We start from the raw sequence: 21,995 nt of genomic DNA, 5'->3' as shown, positions 1-21,995 counted from the left end.
TTATCATACTCTGCCTCTATAAACACCTCTATTATGGCCTTCACCACGGTGAGTTAGGCATGTGTGTCTCTCATCACTGCGTAGGGACCTCCAGCACTGCCTCTGCAAGGTCACGGATCATGCCACCTGTGTCACAGCCATGGGAGAGGCGGGTTGCCCCAGCTCTTTAAGACTGAGACTTTCTTAGGGCAGGGCCTATGTCTTCCTTACATCTAATGACAACTCCCATTCCTTGATTCCTGTGCTCAAGAAGGATCTGTAGCAGGAGAGTAAATCACAATGCAAGGAGTCCCTGGGCTGAGGTGAGCTAGCTAAGCTGGGAAGCAGGGAACTGAGTGGGAGGTACCAGGGGACTCTGCTAGGAGTCATTCCGGCAAACCCCCAAGGACTTACCATAGGGACATAGTTCTCTTCGCTGTCTCCCGAGTCCGTGCTGGTGATGCTCTGAGTGGAGATAGGGCGGCAGTACTGGGAGGAGCTGGGGTTGAAGCTGTGGCTATTGGGGAGGGAGACAAACAATAAACCCTGGGGAAGTCTCATGGCTGCTGTTTCTTAGCCTCAAGCTGGGCCCTGACCCTCAAACACTCAGACCTCAGCCGTCAGAGCTTCACACTCCATCAGATTAAGATCTGATACAGGGCAGGTATAATTATTCCCTGTTACAGCTGAGGAAGCCACACCCCAAGAGATCAGGAGACATGATCAGCTAATGAGAGTATTAGCATCCGAAACATCAGAATCCAGCTGTCCAGGCCCCAGGCCAGCGACCATTCCCCTCACCTCCCCCAACCCCCCCCTTCCACACACACACACTCACTTGGCCCTGGACCAAGACTTGGTGATAGGTGATTTGAAGGGGAGCTCATCGATGACGGTGCTTCTCAGGTCAAGCGGTGTTGGCTTTGCTGGGGCAGGAAGAGAAAGTCCAGTAATTACCCAATAATAATAATAATGCCACACATACGTATATTACACTTAGGTATAACGCACAAGCATGTTCGTAAAGGCCTTCACAGTCATTTCAGTTTTATGCAGGGAAACACAGGCTCAGCAAGGCTTATATAATCCTTACTCACGCTGACAGGTCTTGAAGTCATGTCTTCAGATTCCAAATTATATTTTTTCTGCTATATCTATGATAATCATATTTTCAGAATCCAAAATGGGGACTAATGGTCTAATAACAGATTTTTCTCCCTAGATTTATGACTTTACATAAAAACAAGAGACTGTGTTTGAAGTGGAGATGGTCACCATGGCTGCCCCCTCCTGCTCCCGGACAGGGCTGTGCAAGCCACAGGGGAGGAAGGTAAATGCCAGGAGGCCCTGAGGCTTCAACCCTACAATCTGAATCCCCTGTTCGCCAGACCCACAAGGGGCTCTCTCTGCCCAGTTATCCTACTCTTCCCTTTGAATTCCTGCCGCTGATCCAAAGCCAGCGGGGAGTGGTACTGGCAGACTGGAACTTGAACTCCGCACTTATTCCTGTTCTACATGCAGAGGCCATAGATCTAACTTTGCTGAACACCTGCTGTGTACCAGAGTACTATCCTAGATGCTGTCCTTCAAAACAAACCTGGGAGGCAGGGATTACACAGATAAGAAAACTACGGCTTAGCGGATTTACATGATTTGCCCAAAGTCATATACCCCAAGTCCAGCATCCACCTGATTCCTAAGCAAATGCAAGTGGTCCCTGGATAGTGTGCTGACACAGGATGGAGGAAAGAGTGGACTTACCTTTCCGGTCAGGTTTGAGGTTGCGGTTGACAGGGGGTGGCTGGATCTCACTTCCTCGGCTGGGGCCTCGGTGCACAGGAAGGGTTGTGGATGGGTAGCCAAGTGGGTCAAAGTGATGGGGCCCTGGGCTCATGGGGATGTAGACACTCTGGGAATTATCACCCGCTCGCTCCATGGCCAGGAGGGTGGAGGAACCTGGGTTCATGGGCACGTAGTTGTCTTCAGAATTGCTGCTATCTGATCGGCCCACAAGCGTTTTCCCTGGCTGGGGAGAGGGAGCATGAAAGAACACAGCTGTCACTTGCAAGAAGAAACAAGAAGGGGGTGAGAAGCTGTATACAAGGCAAGAAAAGTCATGCCTGAGTTAGCTACACTTTGAGGCTGGAAGGGAGACTTGAGAAGACCAAATAAGAAAGCAGAGTGGAAGACAGGAAGAAATGAGGTCTGTGGGTCCCTTCCAGCTTTCATGACCTTTGGAGGTCCATTTATAATTTGCGATACCTAGAATATAAAATATCCTTAGTGGCTAGATCCCCTTGGGTTTCTAGATGCCAGGCCAAGGCTGAGGGTAGCACATGCCAAGGACCGTGTAGGTTTGGTTCGGGACCTGCCTTCTGCCTGAAGTTCAGACTCACCACTGGCAGGTCAGTGTCTCAGGCCCTGATCAGGGCAAGGAGCATTATTAGGAGTCTTGGCCGTGGAAGGGCCTGAGGCTCACCCGGGGCCCCTAGGTGACCACCAAGCTGCAGGCAGAGCTGCCACAGAGTTGCGTAATGCAGCAACCCTGGCTAGAGCCTTCCTCCAACCCCTGCCCTCTTTGCCTAGACTTACAACTAAGCTGCTTCTGCTTTGGTTACCTAATTTTCACTGTCTCTCCAGCGGGCCTGAAGCCAGGCCCTAGGCTGCTTTCCTGGGCTGCCTTTTTCTTTGGAGAACTGTGGTCAGCCCCTTTTAGAGAGTGGGCAGAGATCCCACACTCAAGTCATCATTGTGCCACCGAGGCTGACTCTCAGTACCACCCCTGCCTGGAGTCTCACGCTGCAGCATCTCTCCTCCAGGTGAGACCTCGTGGGTAAGGCTGCCACCTCAGAAGGTCCACCACCCCAGATCCTGAGTCTACTGCATCTTAGACCCCCCGTGCCTACCTGCAGGGTTGGTGAACCTCATAATCCAGTCTATCTAAGTACATACATTTCTTCCAGACTAGCATATGTGTATCTTAATTGTCCAAAACTCAGCCCAAGGTTCTGAACTGAGACAAGAATCTAGGCAGAGTCCTAAGAGGGAGATGCCATCATTCTTTTGGTGCCGTGCTTTTTCATGGGTGTGATCTTTTACCCACCTGAGCTGGCCTTAGAACCCATGGTTAAACGGCACTCACCGAGAAAGAACTGACTCCATCACTCATGGACGCAGCAGACCAGCCTGCACCCTCTCCACCACGCGGGGGGGATTCGTAGGTCTCACAGGAAGAAGCTATGACACGGGAAGGAAGAGCCACACACACTCACAGTTGGTCCAGGAGCTGACACTGCCCACACCCTTACCAGTGCTGCTCAGGGTCTTACTGAAACTCTGGAACATACTATTCTCAACCCCAAATGATAAGGTATCACTTCCAACACATCACTCCTCAGTTCAAAAATTCCTGCTGGGCTTCTAGATCTAGCTCCAATGTTAGCATCTGCAGACAATCCCTCCTTGACAACTGCTGCCCTCATTTATGTACCTCTCCTTTGACAGCTATAGCACTTACCACCTGTCCCCTCACCCCAACCATCACCTCTGTGAACACTACAGTAACGTACTCATCCTAATTTACACATGGTAGTGGTATTTTTCCAACTAGAGGTGAGCTCTGAAGGGCAGAAATGTGTTTTATGTATGTCTCCATGATCTCAGGTCCAAAGCACAGGTGACTGCTCAGAGTGCTGACACACTGAAAGACTGCAAAGAGTTCTACACCAGGAACCAGGACCCCAGGGTCCTGAGTCTCATCTCTGCCACTGATGACTCTGCAGCCCTGAATAAGACTCTCAACTACCAGGAGCCTCATGAGAAATGGAGACAATGAGGCTTTGTCCCACCAAACTCTCTGCCTGGCTTAAACAACAGGATGCATTAGAAAAGACTGTGCAAGCTTTAAAGCAAGATGCAAAATTAAAGAAATTAATATTGTTCTATTTTTTCATGAAACAGAGGAGGTTATATGCAGAGTTGGAATCTTTTCAATGGAAAACAAATCATAACAGAATTTAGGTACTTCAAACAGAAGTTCCGACTTTAACCAAAGAGACTGAAGTGTAGCTTAGAAAATATTCTGAAGATCTCATTTTGTTTTAATAGTCTGCTAGTCCACATAGGTTTGGCTCCAGTTTAGAATGATTTTCTAAATTTATTTTTTAAACTTTTGGGTTGATTCATAAATGAATAAAATACTATGATTTGGACTTCCAAACCCATAATATGTTGTACTGTGGTTAACCAAGAATGTTCTATCTCCCTTAATAGAATATTCCTTCAGGCAGGGTCTGCTACACTCTTGCCATTGTGGCTGTCTGCTAATAGCCTTCGGTGCCAGAGGACCAACTGGTAAAGGATCTGGGTGGAAGATGCCTAAACTCATGAGTATCAGTGACCTGGATGGTTCTTACATCTCTCTTGGCCATGGATGACCAAGGACTAGCAAACCACTGAGAAGCCCCGTGCTACCGCGTCCCAGCTGTGGCTTATACTGACCTCGGTGAAGTCGGCTGTTGTCCATTGCCGGGAGAGTATTGCGCCTGGGGATGGTGGCAGCGACAGAGAGAGATCTGTTATTCTCACTGGTCGGAGGTTTCTGCTGAGGGCTGCCCCATCGAGGTGTTTCTGCCTGGCTTGGCTTGGGGGGCCGGGGTGGGGGAGCTATGGCTGAATCCCCAGGGGTGGCCACTGCCATGGCATTGTGGTTCTTATCCAGAGTGAATGTCCTAGGGATCTGGTAGGCTGAAAGTGGGGTGGCCGGAACGTCCATATTGTCTACCAGGAGGTCCCCAAACTCCCGGCACAGGGTGTTGCTGGGCGTCTTGAAGGTGTACACGTCCTCATTATCTGTCTCAGAGCCTGTGAGGCTGCCCTTGGTGTGGCCATGGGAGGCCAGGCTCCGAGGGAGGTCGTAGGCACTGTCTCTGAATTCTGTATTATGCCGGCTCGGCTTGGGAAGGCTATAGAAACCATGGACTTGACCACTGACCCCGTTGACACAGTGTCCGTTGCCCTGGGCAAGCTTCTGTACAGCTGTGTCGCTCCTCATGAGAAAGGAGGCCCTGGTGCCCTGAGAGAAGCTGGCACTCCTAAAAGAGAGAAAGAAGGGAAGGGGCAGGGGCATGAGAAAAGCCAAGGATGGCTCCAGGGAGGTAGGCTGGGATGTTCAAAGGCCCAAGCAGGTAGCTGGGCTGGAAATAAACACAGTGCGAGGAGTCAGGCAGACCTGAGGGTTATTTAGGATTCACCACGTACTAGCTGTGTGACCTTGAGCAAGGCACTTCTCTTTCTGAACTTCAGTTTATGTATCGGCAAAATGGTGATTAAAAATATGCTTTGAAAGTTGCTTTTTTTTTTTGCTTGTCACCCTATTGACCAGGAGATGTTTCAAATTTTTCTTTTTTTTTTTGAGATTGGATCTCACTCTGTGACCCAGGCTAGATAGAGTGCAGTGGCACATTCACAGCTCACTGTAGTCTTGAACTCCTGGGCTCAAACGGTCCTCCTGCCTCAGCCTCCTGAGCAGCTGGGACTACAGACAGGTATGTGCCACCACACCTGGCTTGTTTAGAAATTAGACTCTAGTATATCTAATACACAGATGTTCAATCAATATTAGCCTCTATTTCTCCCCCCACCTGCAAATGGCTGTGATGAGCCCAAAACAGGTATCAATAAGCCAGTTACGCTGCCTACTTGTGCACTGTTTTAGGTACAACAGAATATACACATTTGAATACAAATGCTGAGAAACAGTGAAAAGAACCCTTAAGTTGGTGTCAGAAAACAGCAAGCAAGTCATTTTGTCTCTGAGTCTGTTTGCCAGTGTAAAATAAACTAGCTCATACGTGTTGATGTTGTAAGTTATAAACAATTATTCAACTGTAAGCTACAGATTTATTTTCTACCATAAATTATGGTTAGTTGAGAGGCCTTTAGAGGGGGAAATATCTCTTACCAAAAATCTAGAAATCTATAGGAAAGATGGATTTCTATTTGGGAACTTTATTCAGGATAGAAAAAGTTTTACGTATTATTTTTTTTAATTTAGGTTTTGGGAAACAAGGCAAGCAGCAAAGAGAGGAGCAGCAAACGAGGGAAGCCTGCATGTGACACCAGTCCTGCTGCTGCTGTGTTCTGTGAGCTCACCCAGGCTCCCCTGAGGTGTGACCTAGTGGCTCCCAACGATTTCTAAGGGTCTGCCTGGCTCTGAAGCTCTATAAGCCTTTGGCTTTACAAGAGTGGTTTTTTTTTTTTTTTTGAGACAGAGTCTTGCTCTGTTGCCCAGGCTAGAGTGAGTGCCGTGGCATCAGCCCAGCTCACAGCAACCTCAAACTCCTGGGCTCAAGTGATCCTCCTGCCTCAGCCTCCCGAGTAGCTGGGACTACAGGCATGTGCCACCATGCCCGGCTAATTTTCTTCTATATATATTTTTAGTTGGCCAGATAATTTCTATTTTTTAGTAGAGACGGGGTCTCACTATTGCTCAGCCTGGTCTCGAACTCCTGACCTCGAGCGATCCACCCGCCTCAGCCTCCCAGAGTGCTAGGATTACAGGAGTGAGCCACCGCGCCCGGCCTCTTTTTTTTTTTTTTTTTTTGAGACAGAGTCTCGCTTTGTTGCCCAGGCTAGAGTGAGTGCCGTGGCATCAGCCTAGCTCACAGCAACCTCAGACTCCTCGGCTTAAGCAATCCTATTGCCTCAGCCTCCCGAGTAGCTGGGGACTACAGGCATGCGCCACTATGCCCGGCTAATTTTTTCTATATAGATTTTTAGTTGGCCATATAATTTCTTTCTATTTTTAGTAGAGACGGGGTCTCGCTCTTGCTCAGGCTGATCTCGAACTCCTGACCTCGAGCAATCCACCCGCCTCGGCCTCCCAGAGTGCTAGGATTACAGGTGTGAGCCACCGCGCCCGGCCACAAGAGTGGTTTTCAAACTGGATTCTATGTGCTGTGTGGTGCTTTGGGAAATTGGAGGGTGATATTCTGTACAAGTAGGGATCCAGGTCCAGTTTTATAGCTTTTATGTTATGATTCTTAGGATTTTATTTGGGGGAAAAAAAGGAAGATTCGATCCTTTATAGCAGTGATTCTCAGCCTTTTGGAGGCCATAGGCATCTTTAAGAATCTAATAAAAAGCTCTTGGAGCATCTCCCAGAAAAGGCAAATCCTGTATACATATACATTTGCACGCTATTTCATGGGGGCCAGTCATACATAACCCTCTGAGGACAATTCCTGGAACTCTGCCTTTGTATAATAGAAGTTCTCCTAGCTCATGGGGAGCTTGTTAGTTATAGATGTGGCCACCAGATGGTGCTAGAAAATAGGGCCCGGAAACTTAGAAAGGAGGAAAAGAAACAGGTGTGTAGGGCAGGCTCCCTCTTCTGTAAACTGCACTCTTGATGGCTGGGAGTTCTGGTTCCCAACCCAAACCTTCTCTGGTGCTCCTCCAGTGTGTTCCTTCTCCCTTTCTATTCCGTTCCACACACACAACCAAGCCAGCAGCCATGGGCCTAGATGACAGAACACCCAGTCTTTACATAATAACTATGGTGATTAGGGAGGGCAGGGGAGCCAATGGCAGACATAAGGTGTTCATGCTGTTCCCATTTGTCTGTGGTATCTGTTGTGTTGTGTTTTGAAATTTCCACTCTCTGTTGGATGTCTCCATCTGCATTTGTTCATTTAACAAACAGTTGCTGATGTCCTACTTTCCATCAGGGTTAGGCACAATAGATAAAGAGATGCCACCTGCCCTTCAGGAGGTTGGGAGGGTGGGGAGTGGAGGGGGCATGTCACAGCAGTGGAGGAGGTAACGTGTGAAAAATCACTGCCATCAAGTAGGGGAGAGTGCATGGCTGCTGACAGATTTATACTAACCCTCCCTGGTGGTGGTAGTGGAGGACGTCAGGGAAGGCTCCTTCAGAGATGTTACATCCGAGCAAGTCTAGAAGGATGAGCAGCAATTGGCCAGGCAAAAGGCAAGAGAAGGGAAAAGCTGTGCCTTCGGAGAAAGGAAGATGTAGAACATAAATCGGCAAGTTCAAGGAACTGCAAGCTGCTCAGGCTGGTGAAAGCATGTTAGAAGGCAGGGCTGAGAGATGACAAGGCAGGGGCCATGCCAGGGCTGAAGGGAACAGGGGGCCTCCGAGGGATTTTAAGGTGGGAATAGGGTTGGGGAGAGCATCACAGGTATCCTGCAGTAACCTTAAACATATTCAAGATGAACTCATCGTCTTCCTCTTGTCTACTTCTCCTCCTGACTTTCGTGTTTTAGGAATGGCACCAGTTACTCAAGCCAGAAACCTGGGAGTTACCCACATTATAATTTCTCACACACTAACCCCATCAGGTCCTACTGAGCCCACCCCAGTTCAGTTACTCCTGATGTTACTTCTGGATTAATGAAAGGGCTAGTAACTAATCTCCCTAGCATCTGCCCAGGGCCTCTCTGATCCTCTACATCCTACTGGTATTTACCTTCCTAACTTCCCCAGCTTAAACATTTTCCATACTGCCTCAATGCCTGTCTGGACTAAGCCCAAACCCCAGGGTCCTTCCCAACTGATCTCTCCAGTACCTTCTCCCTCGTTCCCCTCTCCACTCCAGGATCCCCTCAAACCCGACTCTGCAGGGTTCCAACTGCCCACTTAGTCACGCCCCTGGGCTTTGCTGTGTCTGGAAGGCCTCTTACTTCAATCTGGCAACTCCTGCTCCATTTATCCTTCAAACTCAGCTCAGACGGCGCATCTTTTAAAATGTTTCTTATATCCTCTACCTCCAAGCGTTATCAGTCACTTACTTAACCTTTTCCTGGAGAGATAGCACTTGTTATCGGTATTATGTACCATTGTTACTTGTCTCCTCCAACAGACTGATTTCCTTGAGGACAGAAACTGTGTCTTACTAATTCTTCTCTCCTCAGCACTCAGATCAGTGCTTGTCACATAGTAAATAATGAATGTTATGTTTGTGTAATGAACAAATGAATGTGTGTATTATAAAATATATAGTCAGTCTTTGACCCCATTTCCTGACATATAACTCCCAGAATCTCCAGAGTGATGTCTTTTTGTACGCTAATGATTGACTGATGGCTGACTGACCGACTGATCTATAGCTTCAGAATGGGTGCTGGTCACTGGAAAGACCACAGCAGTATTAGAAGGTTGGGACTTTCAACCCCCGCCCCCCCCCCCCCCCCCCCCCGGCTTCTGGGAGAGGAGAGGGACTGAAGGCTGAGGTGATGGCCAATGGTTTAATCAATCATGCCTATGTCATGAAGCCTCCATAAAAACACCAAAAAACTGGGTTTGGGAGCTACTGGATAGCAGAACACATATAAGGTGAATAGGAACTCATCCACTAGCTCGGAGGACTGCACACCCCAACTCCACAGGGACAGAAGCTCCTATTCTTAGGACACTTCCAGATCTTGTCCTATGTATCTCTTCATCTGGCTATTTATTTGCATCCTTTGTAATAAGCTGGTAAATGAAGGCAAGTGTTTCCCTGAGTTCTATAACTTACTCTAGCAAATTAATCTAACCCAAAGAGGGGGTCATAGGTGGGAGAAAGGTTCCAGAGGCCAGGACTTGCTACTGGTGGGAAGGAGGGGGCTATCCTGTGGGGCTGAGCCTTCACCTGAGGTTTCTGAGGCTATCTCCAGCCAGACAGCATCAGAATGGGAGGATACACAGCTGGTGTCCTCTGCAGAACTGATTGTTTGCCTGGTGTGTGGGGAGAAACCCCATATATCTGGCCTCAGAAGTCTCCTGTACTGATGATTGTTGTGGTTGAATGAGAGACCAGGAAAAAGCACTTTTAGTTTTTCCACATTTAGAGTAAGTAAACACATGAATAAAGAAAAGTGTAGTGTTGCCATCCCTTTTCCTGAGGTTTGTCCTAACCATGTGGATCAGCTGATCGAAGCCTTTCCTATTTAGAATCCACTAGCTTATGCCCCAGCTTCTCTCTACCTCAGCATCTTCCTCTCTGGCTCCCAGAACCGCTCACTCATTCCGAAACATGTCCCACATGGTCTAAGCTCCAGCCCTGGGCTCGCACTACTCATCTGTCTCAGGAATGCTTCCTTGACATGTCACAATCTTACACAAAGTCCAAAAGAAGCCTCGTTCTACCAAGGCATTATAGGCCCCCAATTCTCCTTTGCCCTTTAATCATTCCTGCCTCTGTGCTCCCACCGTACTCTGTGCTTTCACCCTAACACTCACTGTACTCTGCCTCGGGTTATTCGGGTCTGTGTCTTTCCACTTGGACCAGACCATGTGCTCCTAGAAGGCAGAGGCCACGTCCTGCATGTAGTAGGAGCACATGGTCTCCTGTAGGCTTACAGAAACCTCACAAAAATAGGCAAGAGACCCTGCCAGGCACGTCACATGTGGTATCTCTTTAAACCCTCCCTCACACGTCTGTGAGATGCCTCTTACCCTCACACATCAGAGGAGGGAAACAGTAAACGGCAGAGTTGGCACAGGAAGATACTCAAACACAGTGTGCAGGGAGCTCCCTGGAGGCAGAAAGCAGCTTGGGAGAAAATACTCCCCAAGCCAGAGCTCAATGTGCCTCTCCTTCCCATTCCTGGCTGCCGGCTACTCCAGAAGCTGCTGGTATCACACCATCTCTCCCTTGGCTTTCAGAAACGGTTTCTTAGTTTTTCTAAGCACCTTAATGATGAAGGGCTTAGTTTGACTTAAAAGAATTTTTTTTCTTTTACCAAGGGCGACCTCCCACCCTGAGGGAGCCTCCAGCAGCAGGAAGAAGCCCATCTTCTTAATGGGTATGTTCCCATTTAAGGGAAACCTAACATGTAAATACTTGTAAGCAGATTAAGCTCCAGAGTAGAGTTCTGTGACTGTCACTGGCAATTTTAAGAGGTCACTTGGTCTATCCTGTATGTGACACATGCCCAATGGAGCCTTCCTGGGAGGGAAGGAAACTCTGTCATATTCTTTAAGAGACTCATCTTTGTATCTCAAACCCTTCTTTCTGCAATTTTGAGCCAATTTTGAGACAATTCTGTGGTTACAGAGCAAAGTTGTATATGTGAAACTAAAAGTTGTATATTCTGCCTTTGGTCAATCAAAGCCATGGGGTAAATGAGTCAGGGAAACCTTGGAAAAGATTAATCATGGTTGAGTTCTCCACTGACATTTCTAATTTTACCTTTTACCTGCCACCTTTCTATAGAATACTGCTGCAGGGTCAATGATGGTTTCATTACGGAATCTCATTAATGAAATTTCACTCCCCGCAACCCTCACCAGAATTATGGCTTTTCAGGGCATTTGATTCACATCAATGCATCAATCTGTTACAGGTTTAACAGCCTTCTTGAAATAAGACAACAAGCACTGGCTAGAATCTGGAATGAGACCCCAAAGGCTGGAGGGTGAAAATAAATCCTGTGAAACTAATTTGTCTTCAAAGACAAAAAGCAATCTTCTTGTCTTGACACTGCCAGTTCAAAACTCTTTCCATTGGCAAGAGACACTTTTCTGAATAGTTACTTATTTTAGCTCAGTGGAAGACCTGGATTTTGAGAACTGAAATTATTTTACAGGAATACATATTATCTGTACTTGAAGGAAGAAGAGCGGTTATTACTGAAGTAAGAGTAATAATAAATATGTAATTCACGGTTTTATCTCTAAGGTGCTTAATTTATTGTAGCTTTATGTCAGGTTTCCCTTTAAATGAAAAAAGGAAGTCAGGCATGGTGGCTCACACCTGTAATCCTAGCACTTTGGAAGGCCAAGGTGGGAGGATCACTTGAGGCCAGGAGTTCAGGACCAGCCTGAGCAAGATCAAGATCCCCATCTCTACAAAAAAAATAGAATTAGCTGGGTGTGGTGGTGTGTGCGTATAGTCCCAGCTACTTGGGAGTACAGTGAGCTACGATGATGCCAGTGCACTCTAGCCTGGATGAGTGAGAAAGCAAGACCCTGTCTCAAAACAAACAAACAAACAAACAAAAGAATAGGCAGAAGGCTGTTACTATTGGCCTCAGCAATCCAATCAGCCATATTTACATATGCCACGAAGAGATAAATGAGCTGATTCTCTCTTTACAGTCCCTACTCAAAAGTAACCTTACAGGATTATTTTGGCAATCATATGAGGTAAGTAATGTAAAAGTGCTTTGTAAACTGTAAAGCATCATTCCTTTTTTTCCAGGGTACCTAGTATGTAATGTCAATGTCAGAGGCAGTGCAGGATTCAAGTCCATCCACGTACTTATCATCCACATACTTGGCATTGTTAGTCTTTTTTATTTTAGCCATTCCAGTGGAGATGAAGCAGAATCTCACTGAGGTTTCAATCTGTACTTCCCAGACGAGCATCTTTCATGTGCTTATTGGCCATTCCTATATCTTTTTTTGGTGACGTTCAAATCTTTTGTCCATTGAAAAAAAATTGGGTTGCCTGTCTTCTTATTGAATTGTAACAGTTCTGTATACACTCTAGAAACCCTTGTCAGATATACATGTTTTGAGTATTTTCTTACATTTTATGACTTGCCATTTTGTTTTCTTAATGGAGTCTTTTGAAGAGCAAAAGTTTTAATTTTGATAAAGACTACTTTGTCTATTTTTTCTCTTTTATGAGTCCTGATTTTTGTGTCTTATATAAAAATCTTTGCTAACCCCAAAATCACAGACTTGTTTTCTTCTTTAAGTTTCACAGTATTAGATTTTACGTTTAGGTCTCTGTTGCACTTGAGTTACTTTTTGAGTGGTGTGATATAAGTAAGGGTTGCTGTTCTTTTTTTACTATTCCTATATGGATATCTAGTTGTTCCAGCACCATTTGCTGAAAAGGTTTTCTTTCCTCCATTGGCACCTTTGTCTAAAGACATACATACGTTTTGTTCTGGATTCACTATTCTGTTCTAGTGATCTATGTGCTTATCCTTTCACCAACACAACATTGTCTTATTACCAAAGTTTGACAGGAAGTCTTGACATCAGGTAGTATAAGTCCTCTAACTTTATTGTTTTCTTTTTAAAATTACTTTGGCTATTCTAGGTTGTTTGCATTTTCACATATATTTTAAAATCACCTTCTCAGTATCTATGAAAAAAGCTTGTTGGGATTTTTTTTTTTTTTGGATTGTGTTGAATTTATAGATCAATTTGGGAAGAACTGCCATTTTAATAATATTGTGTCTTCCAGTTCATAACTTTAGTACATCACTCTCCATAGTTAGGTCTTTAATTTCTCTCAGCAATGTTTAATAGTTTTCAGTGAAGAGGTCTTACATGTTGTTAAATTTATTCCTAAGTATTTCATGTTTTCTGACACCACTGTATAAAGAATTAAAAAAATTTTTCATTTTCTAATTGTTTGCTGCTAGTATGTAAAATTTAATTTTTTTGTATAAAAACCTTTTATCCTGTGACCTTGCAGTGTACTATTATTAACAGTAGTTTATTAATTTTAGTAGTTTGTTTTTACAGTGAGGTTACCTACAAAAAAAGACAATGTTAACATCTTCCATTTTGATCTTTGTGCATTTTTATTTCTTTTTCTTCTCTTAATGGAAGTGGCTATGATCTCAAGTACAATGCTGAAAAGAAGTGGTAAGAGCAGGTATTCTCTATTTGTCTCCAATTTTAGGGGATTATGGTCAATATTTCTCCATTAGGTAGGATATTAGCTGTAGGTTATCCGTAGAAGTCCTTTAATAGTTGAAAGAAATTCCCCTTGATGCATACCTTGGTAAGAAGTACTTTTTTATGAAGTACTGATTTTTTTCAAATGCTTTCCCTGCATCTATCAAGGTGATATGATTTTTCTCCGTTTCCTCTTAATGTGATGAATTATATTGGTTGGTTTTTGAATGTAAAACCAACTTTATATTCCTGGAATAAACACTACTTTGTCATGATGGCTTACCCCTAATGTATACACATATACATATTCCCTAATATATTAATATTTATTATCCCTGAAACACACACATACATACACATATATACACATATACATACACACACATATTTAATTGGATTCAGTTGCTAATACTTTTTTTAAAAAAAAGGATTTCTATATCTATATTCATGGGGGATATTGTTCTGTTAAGTTCTTTCCTGTAATCTTTGACAGATTTTGCAGGGTTATGCTGGTCTCATGAAATGAGTTGCAAAAGGATTCCCTACTCCTATGTTTTCTGAAAGAATATGGGTAAGATCTGTCTTATTTTATCTTTGAATGCTTGAGAGAAATTACCAGTAAAACTATCTGCATAGTTTTCTATTTATGGATGAGAAAAAAAACCAAATGTCCACACAAAGATTTGTTCATGACTATTTATATACAAATGAGTATTAATTTGTAATGCCCCAAACTGGAAATAATCCAAAAGCCTAGCAACATGTGAATGGATAAGTGAGCTGTGATATAAAGATATACTGGATTACTACTCAGGAATAAAAAGCAACAAACTAATGATACAGGAAACAACATGGATGAATTCCAAGTAAGTTACTGCTGCTGCATCTGGCCTCACGGTCTAGGATATTGCCTAGCTCCACCATCCCTAGTGACCAGTATAGAGTCACTACTACAAAGTGCTGCATCCTGGGCCTAGAGTTGCCATTGAGTCCTGTTGGCTCAGGATTCCGAGTTGCAGCTGTACCCTGCTACCCAGGATCAAACTTCCAGGGTATCCCTTTTGCCCTGGAATTGGGCCAGTGCTGTGCCCTGCCCCTCAGAGACAGAAGCACAGCTACAACCCAGTCCTCTGGGCCCAGGCTACTAAAGAGTTCCTCAGAGTCACAAATGCTGGCTCAGTAGGCAATCTACATCTAACACTGCCACAAAGAGCAAACCTAAACCCCAAGACCCAGGTGCCACAATAGGTTTGCAAGACTCTGAGCCTAGGATCCTGGTCCCACAGCTGCTCCAAGCACATGTGCCTGGAATGCAGTGCCACTGCACCTACTTGTAGGCCATATCAGACTTGACACAAAGAGGGATCCCTTTAGCTAAGTCTCCCTATTGTGGGGAAAATGAGAACAGAAAGACCCCAAAAGCCCTTGACACCAGGGACGTTAGCAACCTATACCACCACTGCTGCTGCCACAAACTTCTAAAGTTTAGGCACTGAGGCACTCATAGTTATTGTTTAACACAGCTGAAGAAGCTGCACAGAGACTATACCATTCCACTTATCTGCAAATAAAGTCACCACAAAAATTCTCAACTGGCACGGTAAAACCCAACTGGAGATGAAAGTCTTTCTCCAAGAAAGCCACTTTAGAAAGTCTGGAAGAGGCAACTGTTCCACCAGAAGTGCAGACATCAACGTAGGGACATAACAAACACGAAAAAGGAAGCAAATGTGACACTACTAAAGAAACATAACTGTCTAGTATTAGACCCCAGTGAAATCAATGAATTGCCAGAAAAGGAATTCAAAACAATGACCTTAAGTAAACTCAGTGAGATACGAGAAAATATAGACAATTAAATGAAACTAGGGGAAAAAATTCACAATATGAATGAGAAATTTGCCAAGGAGAAAGAAATCATAAAAAAGAACCAAAAAAGTCCTGCAGCTGAAGAATTCAATGAATGAAATAAAAAATACAATAGAGAACTTCAACAGGAGACCTGATCAAACAGAAGAAAGAATCTCTGAATTTTAATATAGGTTGTTTGAAATTACCCAGATGAAAAAAAATAATAAGAAAAAGAGCGAAGAAAGCCTACAAGACAAATGGGACATCATTAAGATCTAAAGGGAGAAACAGACTCCAATACAACAATAGTTGGGGACTTCAACACCGCACTCTCAGCACTGGACAGATCATCTACATAGAAAATCAACAAAGAAACATTGTATTTTACCTGCATTTTAGACCAAATGGACCTAACAGACACTTACTGAACATTTCATCCAACAGCTACAAAATATGCATTCCTCTCATCAGCACATGGAATGTTCTCCAGGATAGACCACATGGTACACACATACAAATTTAAAAGAACTGAAATCATATCAAGTATCTTTTCTGACCACAATGGAATAAAACTAGAAATCAATAACAAGAGGAACTTTCAAAATTGTGCAAATACATGGAAACTAAACAACAAGCTCCTAAATAGCCAATGGGTGAGTGAAGAAATTAAGAATGAAATTTAAAAAATGTCTTGAAACAAATGAAAAGAGAACCACAACATACCAAAACCTATGGGATATAGCAAAAGCAGTATTAAGAGGGAAGTTTATAGCAATACATGCCTTTGTCAAAATAGTAAGATTTCAAATAAACAACCTAATGATGCAATCTCAAGGAACTAGAAAAACAAGAACAAACCAAACCCAAAATTAGAAGGAAAGAAATAATAAAGATCAGAGCAGAAATAGACAAAATTTGAACTGAAAAAATACAAAAGATCAACAAAATTAGTTATTTGAAAAGATAAACAAAATAGACAAACCATTAGCTAGACTAACCAAGAAAAAAAGGCCCAAATAAATAAAAAAGGAAAAAGTAAACATTAAAACTGATACCACAAAACTATAAAGAATCATTGAAGACTATTATGAACTATACACCAACAAATTAGAAAACCTAGCTGAAATGGATAAATTCTTAGATACACATAACCTATCAAGATTGAACCAACAAGAAATAGAAAACTTGAACAGACTAATTATGAGTAAGGACTTTGAATCCATAATAAAAAGTCTCCCATCAAAAAAAAAAAAAAAAAAAAAAAAAAGGCCCAGTTAAGACCTCAAAAGCACAGGCAACAAAAACAAAAATAGAGAAACGGAAGTGTACTAAACTAACAAGTTTCTGCACAGCAAAGGAAACAATTAACTAAGTGAAGAGACAATCTGTGGAATGGGAGAAAATATTTGCAAACTACTCATCTCACAAGGGATTAATACCTGGAGTATACAAAGAACTCAACTTGACAGCAAAAAAACCCAAATAATATGATCAAAAATGGGCAAACGAGTGAATAGATATTTCTCAAAAGAAGACATACAAAAGGCCAACAAGTATTTGAAAAAATGCTAAACATCACTAATCATCAGGAAAATGCAAATCAAAACCACAATGAGGTTATCATCTCACCCTGGGTTAGAATGGCTATTACCAAAAAGACAAAAAATAACAAATGTTGGCAAAGGCACAGAGAAAGAGGAACTCTTATACACTGTTAGTGAGAATGTCAGTTAGTACAGTCATTATGGAAATAGTACGGTGCTTCCTCAAAAAACTAAATACAGAATGATCTATGATATAATAATCCCACTATTGGGTATATACCCAAAGGAAAGAAAATCAGTATGCTGAAGAGAGATATGCAGCACTCCCATGTTTATTGCAGCACTATTCACAAGAGCCAAGATATGGAATCAACCTAAGTGTCCATCCACAGATGAATGGGCAAAGAAAATGTGCTATATATACACAATGGAATACTATTTAGCCATAAAAAGTATAAAATTCTGTCATTAGTAGCAACTTGGATGAGCTTGAAAGACATTGTATGAAGTGAAATTAGCTAGGCACAGAAAGATAAATACTGCATGTTCTTACTCACATGTGGAAGCTAAAAAAGTTGATCTCATAGAAGTAGAAAGTCGAAAGTGGTTACTAGAAGCCAGGAAGGGTAGGAGGTAGAGGGGGATAGCCAAAGGTTGGTTAACAGATACAGAAGAAAAGCTACATGGGAAAATAATTTCTAGTGTTCTATAGCACTATAGAATGGCTATAATTAACAAGAAGTTATTGTATATTTCAAATAACTAGAAGAGTGGATTTTGAATGTTCCCAACACAAAGGAATGATATATTTTGAAATGACGGATAGGCTAATTGCCATAATTTGATCATTATACTTTGTATACATGTATTGAAATATCAATTATACCCATAAATATGTACCAATTAAAAATACTAATAATGGCAAAATAAAACCCCACAAAATAACAACTATTGGAGAAAAGAAATTGGAATTCTTGGGGAACACGGAACCTGAGTATATGAAAAGTCAGCCCTCCACATACACCGGTTTCACGTCCTGCAAATACTATATTTTTGATCCATGTTTGATTGAAAAAAATCCACCTATATGTGGACCCACATAGTTCAAACCTGTGTTGTTCAAGGGTACATGTAATGAAATATGATTCAGCCTTAAAAATGAAGTACCTTCTGACACATACTATAACATGGATGAACCTTGAGGACATTATGTTAAGTGAAATAAGGCAATCACAGAAAGACAAATATTGTATGAATCCACTTATATGAGGTATGTAGAGAAGTCATATTCATAGAGACAGAAAGCAGAAGGGTAGTTTTCAAGGGCTGGGGGAAGACGAAATGGGGAGTTGTTTAATGCACAGAGTTTCAGTTTTACAAAATGAAAAGATTTCTAGAGATTGGTTGTACAACAATGTGAATACACATTACACAACTGAATTGTACACTTAAAAATTATTAAGATAGTGTATTTTATGTTATGTATTTTACAATTTTTTTAAAAAGGAGAAAAAAATTATTTAGAGGAAGGAAGATATATCACATATAGAAGAATAGGATAAAAATAACAGCTGATTTCTCATCAGAAACAATAAAGGTCAGAAGACTAGAATGATATCCTTTAAATACTGAAAGAAATAGAACTGTTATTTTGGAATTCTATACCCAGAAAAAAATCGCTCTCAGATATGGAAGTGAAATTAAGATATTTCTAGATAAATGAAAGCTGGAAAAATATGTCACCTGGCCGCTCACATGACAAGAAATGGTAAAGGGAGCTCTTCATAGTGAAGAGAAAGAAAGCCAGGTAAAAACCTCACTAGATAATGTTTAATTTTTGCTTTCAACATTTATGCATATTTTAAAGAACTTAAAAGGGAAAAACAGTCTTTTATAGTTATGGAGATATTTACTATTTCTGTTGCTCTTCCTTCATTCCCAAAGATCCAAGTTTCCTTCTGGTACATACCATCTTGCTTCAGCCTGAAGAACTTTTTCATTTCTTTGAAACAGATCTCCTGGACACTCTCTTATTTTTCCCTCATTTGAGAATGTTATTTTGTTTTCATTCCTGAAGGATACTTTTGCAGAATAAAGACTTCTAGGTCAGCATAGTTTTTTTTTTTTCTTTCCATTAATTTAAAATGTTTTCAGTTATCACATGGAACGTTGTTTTAACAGGGGCTTTAAAAACCTGTGATAGTTACAACATCAGGGTTTTCTTGAGACTAGCACCTGTGTCTTCCATAGAGAACAGGTTATATTTTGCTGTTGCTCAGTGTGCTGAGAAATCTTGGATTATATATCCTGAATGTTGTGACTGTTATGTTGTGTAGACCCTGGGTTCCATTATAATTCTCTAGAGAACTGATAGTTTTGTTTCTGCAGGAAATCAACCTGGTTAGGTTCAGACTGCAAGTTCTGTCTCTCCTCGGTGTGGTAGTTCAAATCTTACTTGACTTCACGTAGCCTTTGTTATGCTAGTTTGGGCCTGTCTCACACACTTACCGCTCAAGGTGAGCCTGAGACATAATGTAGTTTCACGCCCAGAATAGGAGATCCTTCTTCAGCTCTCTTCACTCTGGGATACTTACTCCTTCCAGCCCCCAAGGGGCTCATTTTCTGGTTCCACTACCCAGAACGATGGGCTTTCTATGAGGGCTGAAGCCACCATGCTGCTTTGTGATGGGGCTCACCCTGGAGGCAAATCCATGAGACAAAAAATTCATCTCTGTGTAGACACTTCTCCAAGTTTTTCTCTTCACTAAAATCTGTCTCCTTTTATTTACTTTTCAGCGTCTTTGGGTAACCGTGCTTTGGATTTTGTCCAGAGTTTTTAGTTGTAATCAGTGGGGGGATACATAGTTGGCCTGCTGTGTATGTGGATTTAACATGCCCTGGATATGTAACAGTGGCTTCTGCCACCATAGTGGAACTAGAACTCTTAAAATCTTTTTCAAAGTGTCTCTATTTCTTCTAAAATTCACCATCTCTTCATGCATTATACCCATTTCCCCCCCAGATTAAAAAAGTTAACATAATTATGTTAAAGTCTTTGTAGGCTGGCTACAAAATCTGGGTTTATCTTCGTCTGTTTCCATGTACTCAGTTCTCTCAACTATGGGGCAATGTTTATAGCTTCTTCACATGTCTAGCAATTTCTCATTGTATACTGAACATTTGAGATTATATGTTATAGGAACTTCATAGGAAAAGCCATGGATTATAAATTGAATCTTATTTCTTTCAAGAGTCAAATCTCTTCCAGTTTCTGTTTGATTTTTGACTGCTCTTTGGTGCCTTCAAATAATTGTTTTTTTAATATTTTATCCAGAGTTTATAATTGTTACAGTAGGTTTAGTATGATGTAAACTACACCATTAGTACCAGAAACCATAGTATATAGTCTTTCTGGACTTAAGAAAGCTTCCTTCTGGCCGGGCGCGGTGGCTCACGCCTGTAATCCTAGCACTCTGGGAGGCCGAGGCGGATGGATCGCTCGAGGTCAGGAGTTCGAGACCAGCCTGAGCAAGTGCGAGACCCCGTTTCTACTAAAAATAGAAAGAAATTCTCTGGCCAACTAAAATATATATAGAAAAAATTAGCCGGGCATGGTGGCTCATGCCTATAGTCCCAGCTACTCGGGAGGCTGAGGCAGTAGGATTGCTTAAGCCCAGGAGTTTGAGGTTGCTGTGAGCTAGGCTGACGCCACAGCACTCACTCTAGGCAGGGCAACAAAGCGACACTCTGTCTCAAAAAAAAAAAAAAAAAGAAAGCTTCCTTCCAACCCTCTACCTCCCCTTGGAATTCTGCAAACACTGAACTTATTATCTCCAAATATCTCCCTGAGCTCCTTCTCATCACCTTCTCACTCCCTCATCCACACAAGTGAAAACGAAGACATAGGAAAAGCACAGCTTGGTCAAGGACCCACAACAATGCTGCTTCCCCATCTGTAGGTAAGTTCTATCTCCTCTTCTATGTTTTCTCTCTACAACACAGATTTGTTCAAATATTTATTATGCACTTACTATGTGCCCTGGGTCCTGTCTTCAAAGAGCAGTAACATATAAATACAAAAATCTATAATACAAGGCAGAAGGTTCCAAATGCTGTGAGAGAGATAATAAAAAACTGCTATGGTAATTCAGAGAAGACCATGAATTCTAGCTAGGAAAATTAATTAGAGGTTTTACAGAAGAGGTAGGGGTGCAGAGAGTGGGCCCTAACTGCTAATTCAAGCAGAGACATTTATACATATTTTTTTCCTTTGATACTTTAGCAGTATCATGGGAGTGGAGGTGGGTGGTATTTGTTAATATTGTATTAATATAAAGCCTTCTACTTCAAGTGTGATCTGCAGACAGGCTGCACTGGTGGTATCTAGAGTTTATCAGAAAGGCAGGATCCCATGACCCCGGGCTTACTGTATGAGAATGAGCATTTCAACAAGATCCTCAGGTACTTTATATGCATATTAAAGTTTGCAAGGAACTTATATTACCCACCTTATACAACAGAACTATGTTTTTAAAACTCGATGTTGTCTAATCCCAGCCCATTTCATGTGTAGGAAGGGACGGGGTACAAGGAGAACAGGTAGTATGTACTGCGTATCTACATTGGGTATTTTCAGTATGTTTTGTCATTTTACACACATTAGTGAGCCTTTGAATTAGTTATTCCCATTCTGAAGATAAGGAAATTGAAGGTAAATGAAGTTAAATAAGTGGCTCAAAATCACCAAGAGAGTGACACAACCTGAATTTGCACCCGTATCTGACTGACTCCAAAGCCTGAACACACTTTTCATTATACCACACTCCCTATCTCTGGTCTGTGATGCAGGAGAATCAGGCAGTATTTATAGTTCTGCCACTAACTAGTTCAGGGACCTGGGCTAATTCATTTTATCTTTTTTAGAACTCAGCTCTTCATATAAAAGTGGATGGAGGTTGAACTAGTGAAAGTTCACA

At 42.3% G+C, this 21,995-nt stretch overlaps 1 protein-coding gene across 2 annotated transcripts in view; it reads right to left on the bottom strand.

The window, feature by feature from the left end:
• GAB2 (GRB2 associated binding protein 2) overlaps positions 1–21,995 on the bottom strand; it is a 156,028-nt gene that overhangs the window by 7,025 nt on the left and 127,008 nt on the right. For both annotated transcript variants that reach the window (XM_045557268.1, XM_045557269.1), the window contains exons 4-8: positions 4,480–5,072; positions 3,122–3,216; positions 1,741–2,005; positions 818–905; positions 394–496 (exon numbers count right to left, since the gene is read on the bottom strand). In XM_045557268.1, the coding sequence (XP_045413224.1) occupies positions 394–496; positions 818–905; positions 1,741–2,005; positions 3,122–3,216; positions 4,480–5,072 (1,144 nt within the window). The remainder of the gene's footprint in view (positions 1–393; positions 497–817; positions 906–1,740; positions 2,006–3,121; positions 3,217–4,479; positions 5,073–21,995) is intronic.

The sequence above is a fragment of the Lemur catta genome, chromosome 7 (genome assembly GCF_020740605.2).
Source record: "Lemur catta isolate mLemCat1 chromosome 7, mLemCat1.pri, whole genome shotgun sequence".
NCBI classification, from domain to species: domain Eukaryota; kingdom Metazoa; phylum Chordata; class Mammalia; order Primates; family Lemuridae; genus Lemur; species Lemur catta.
This window is presented reverse-complemented; position numbering and strand designations above follow the sequence as displayed.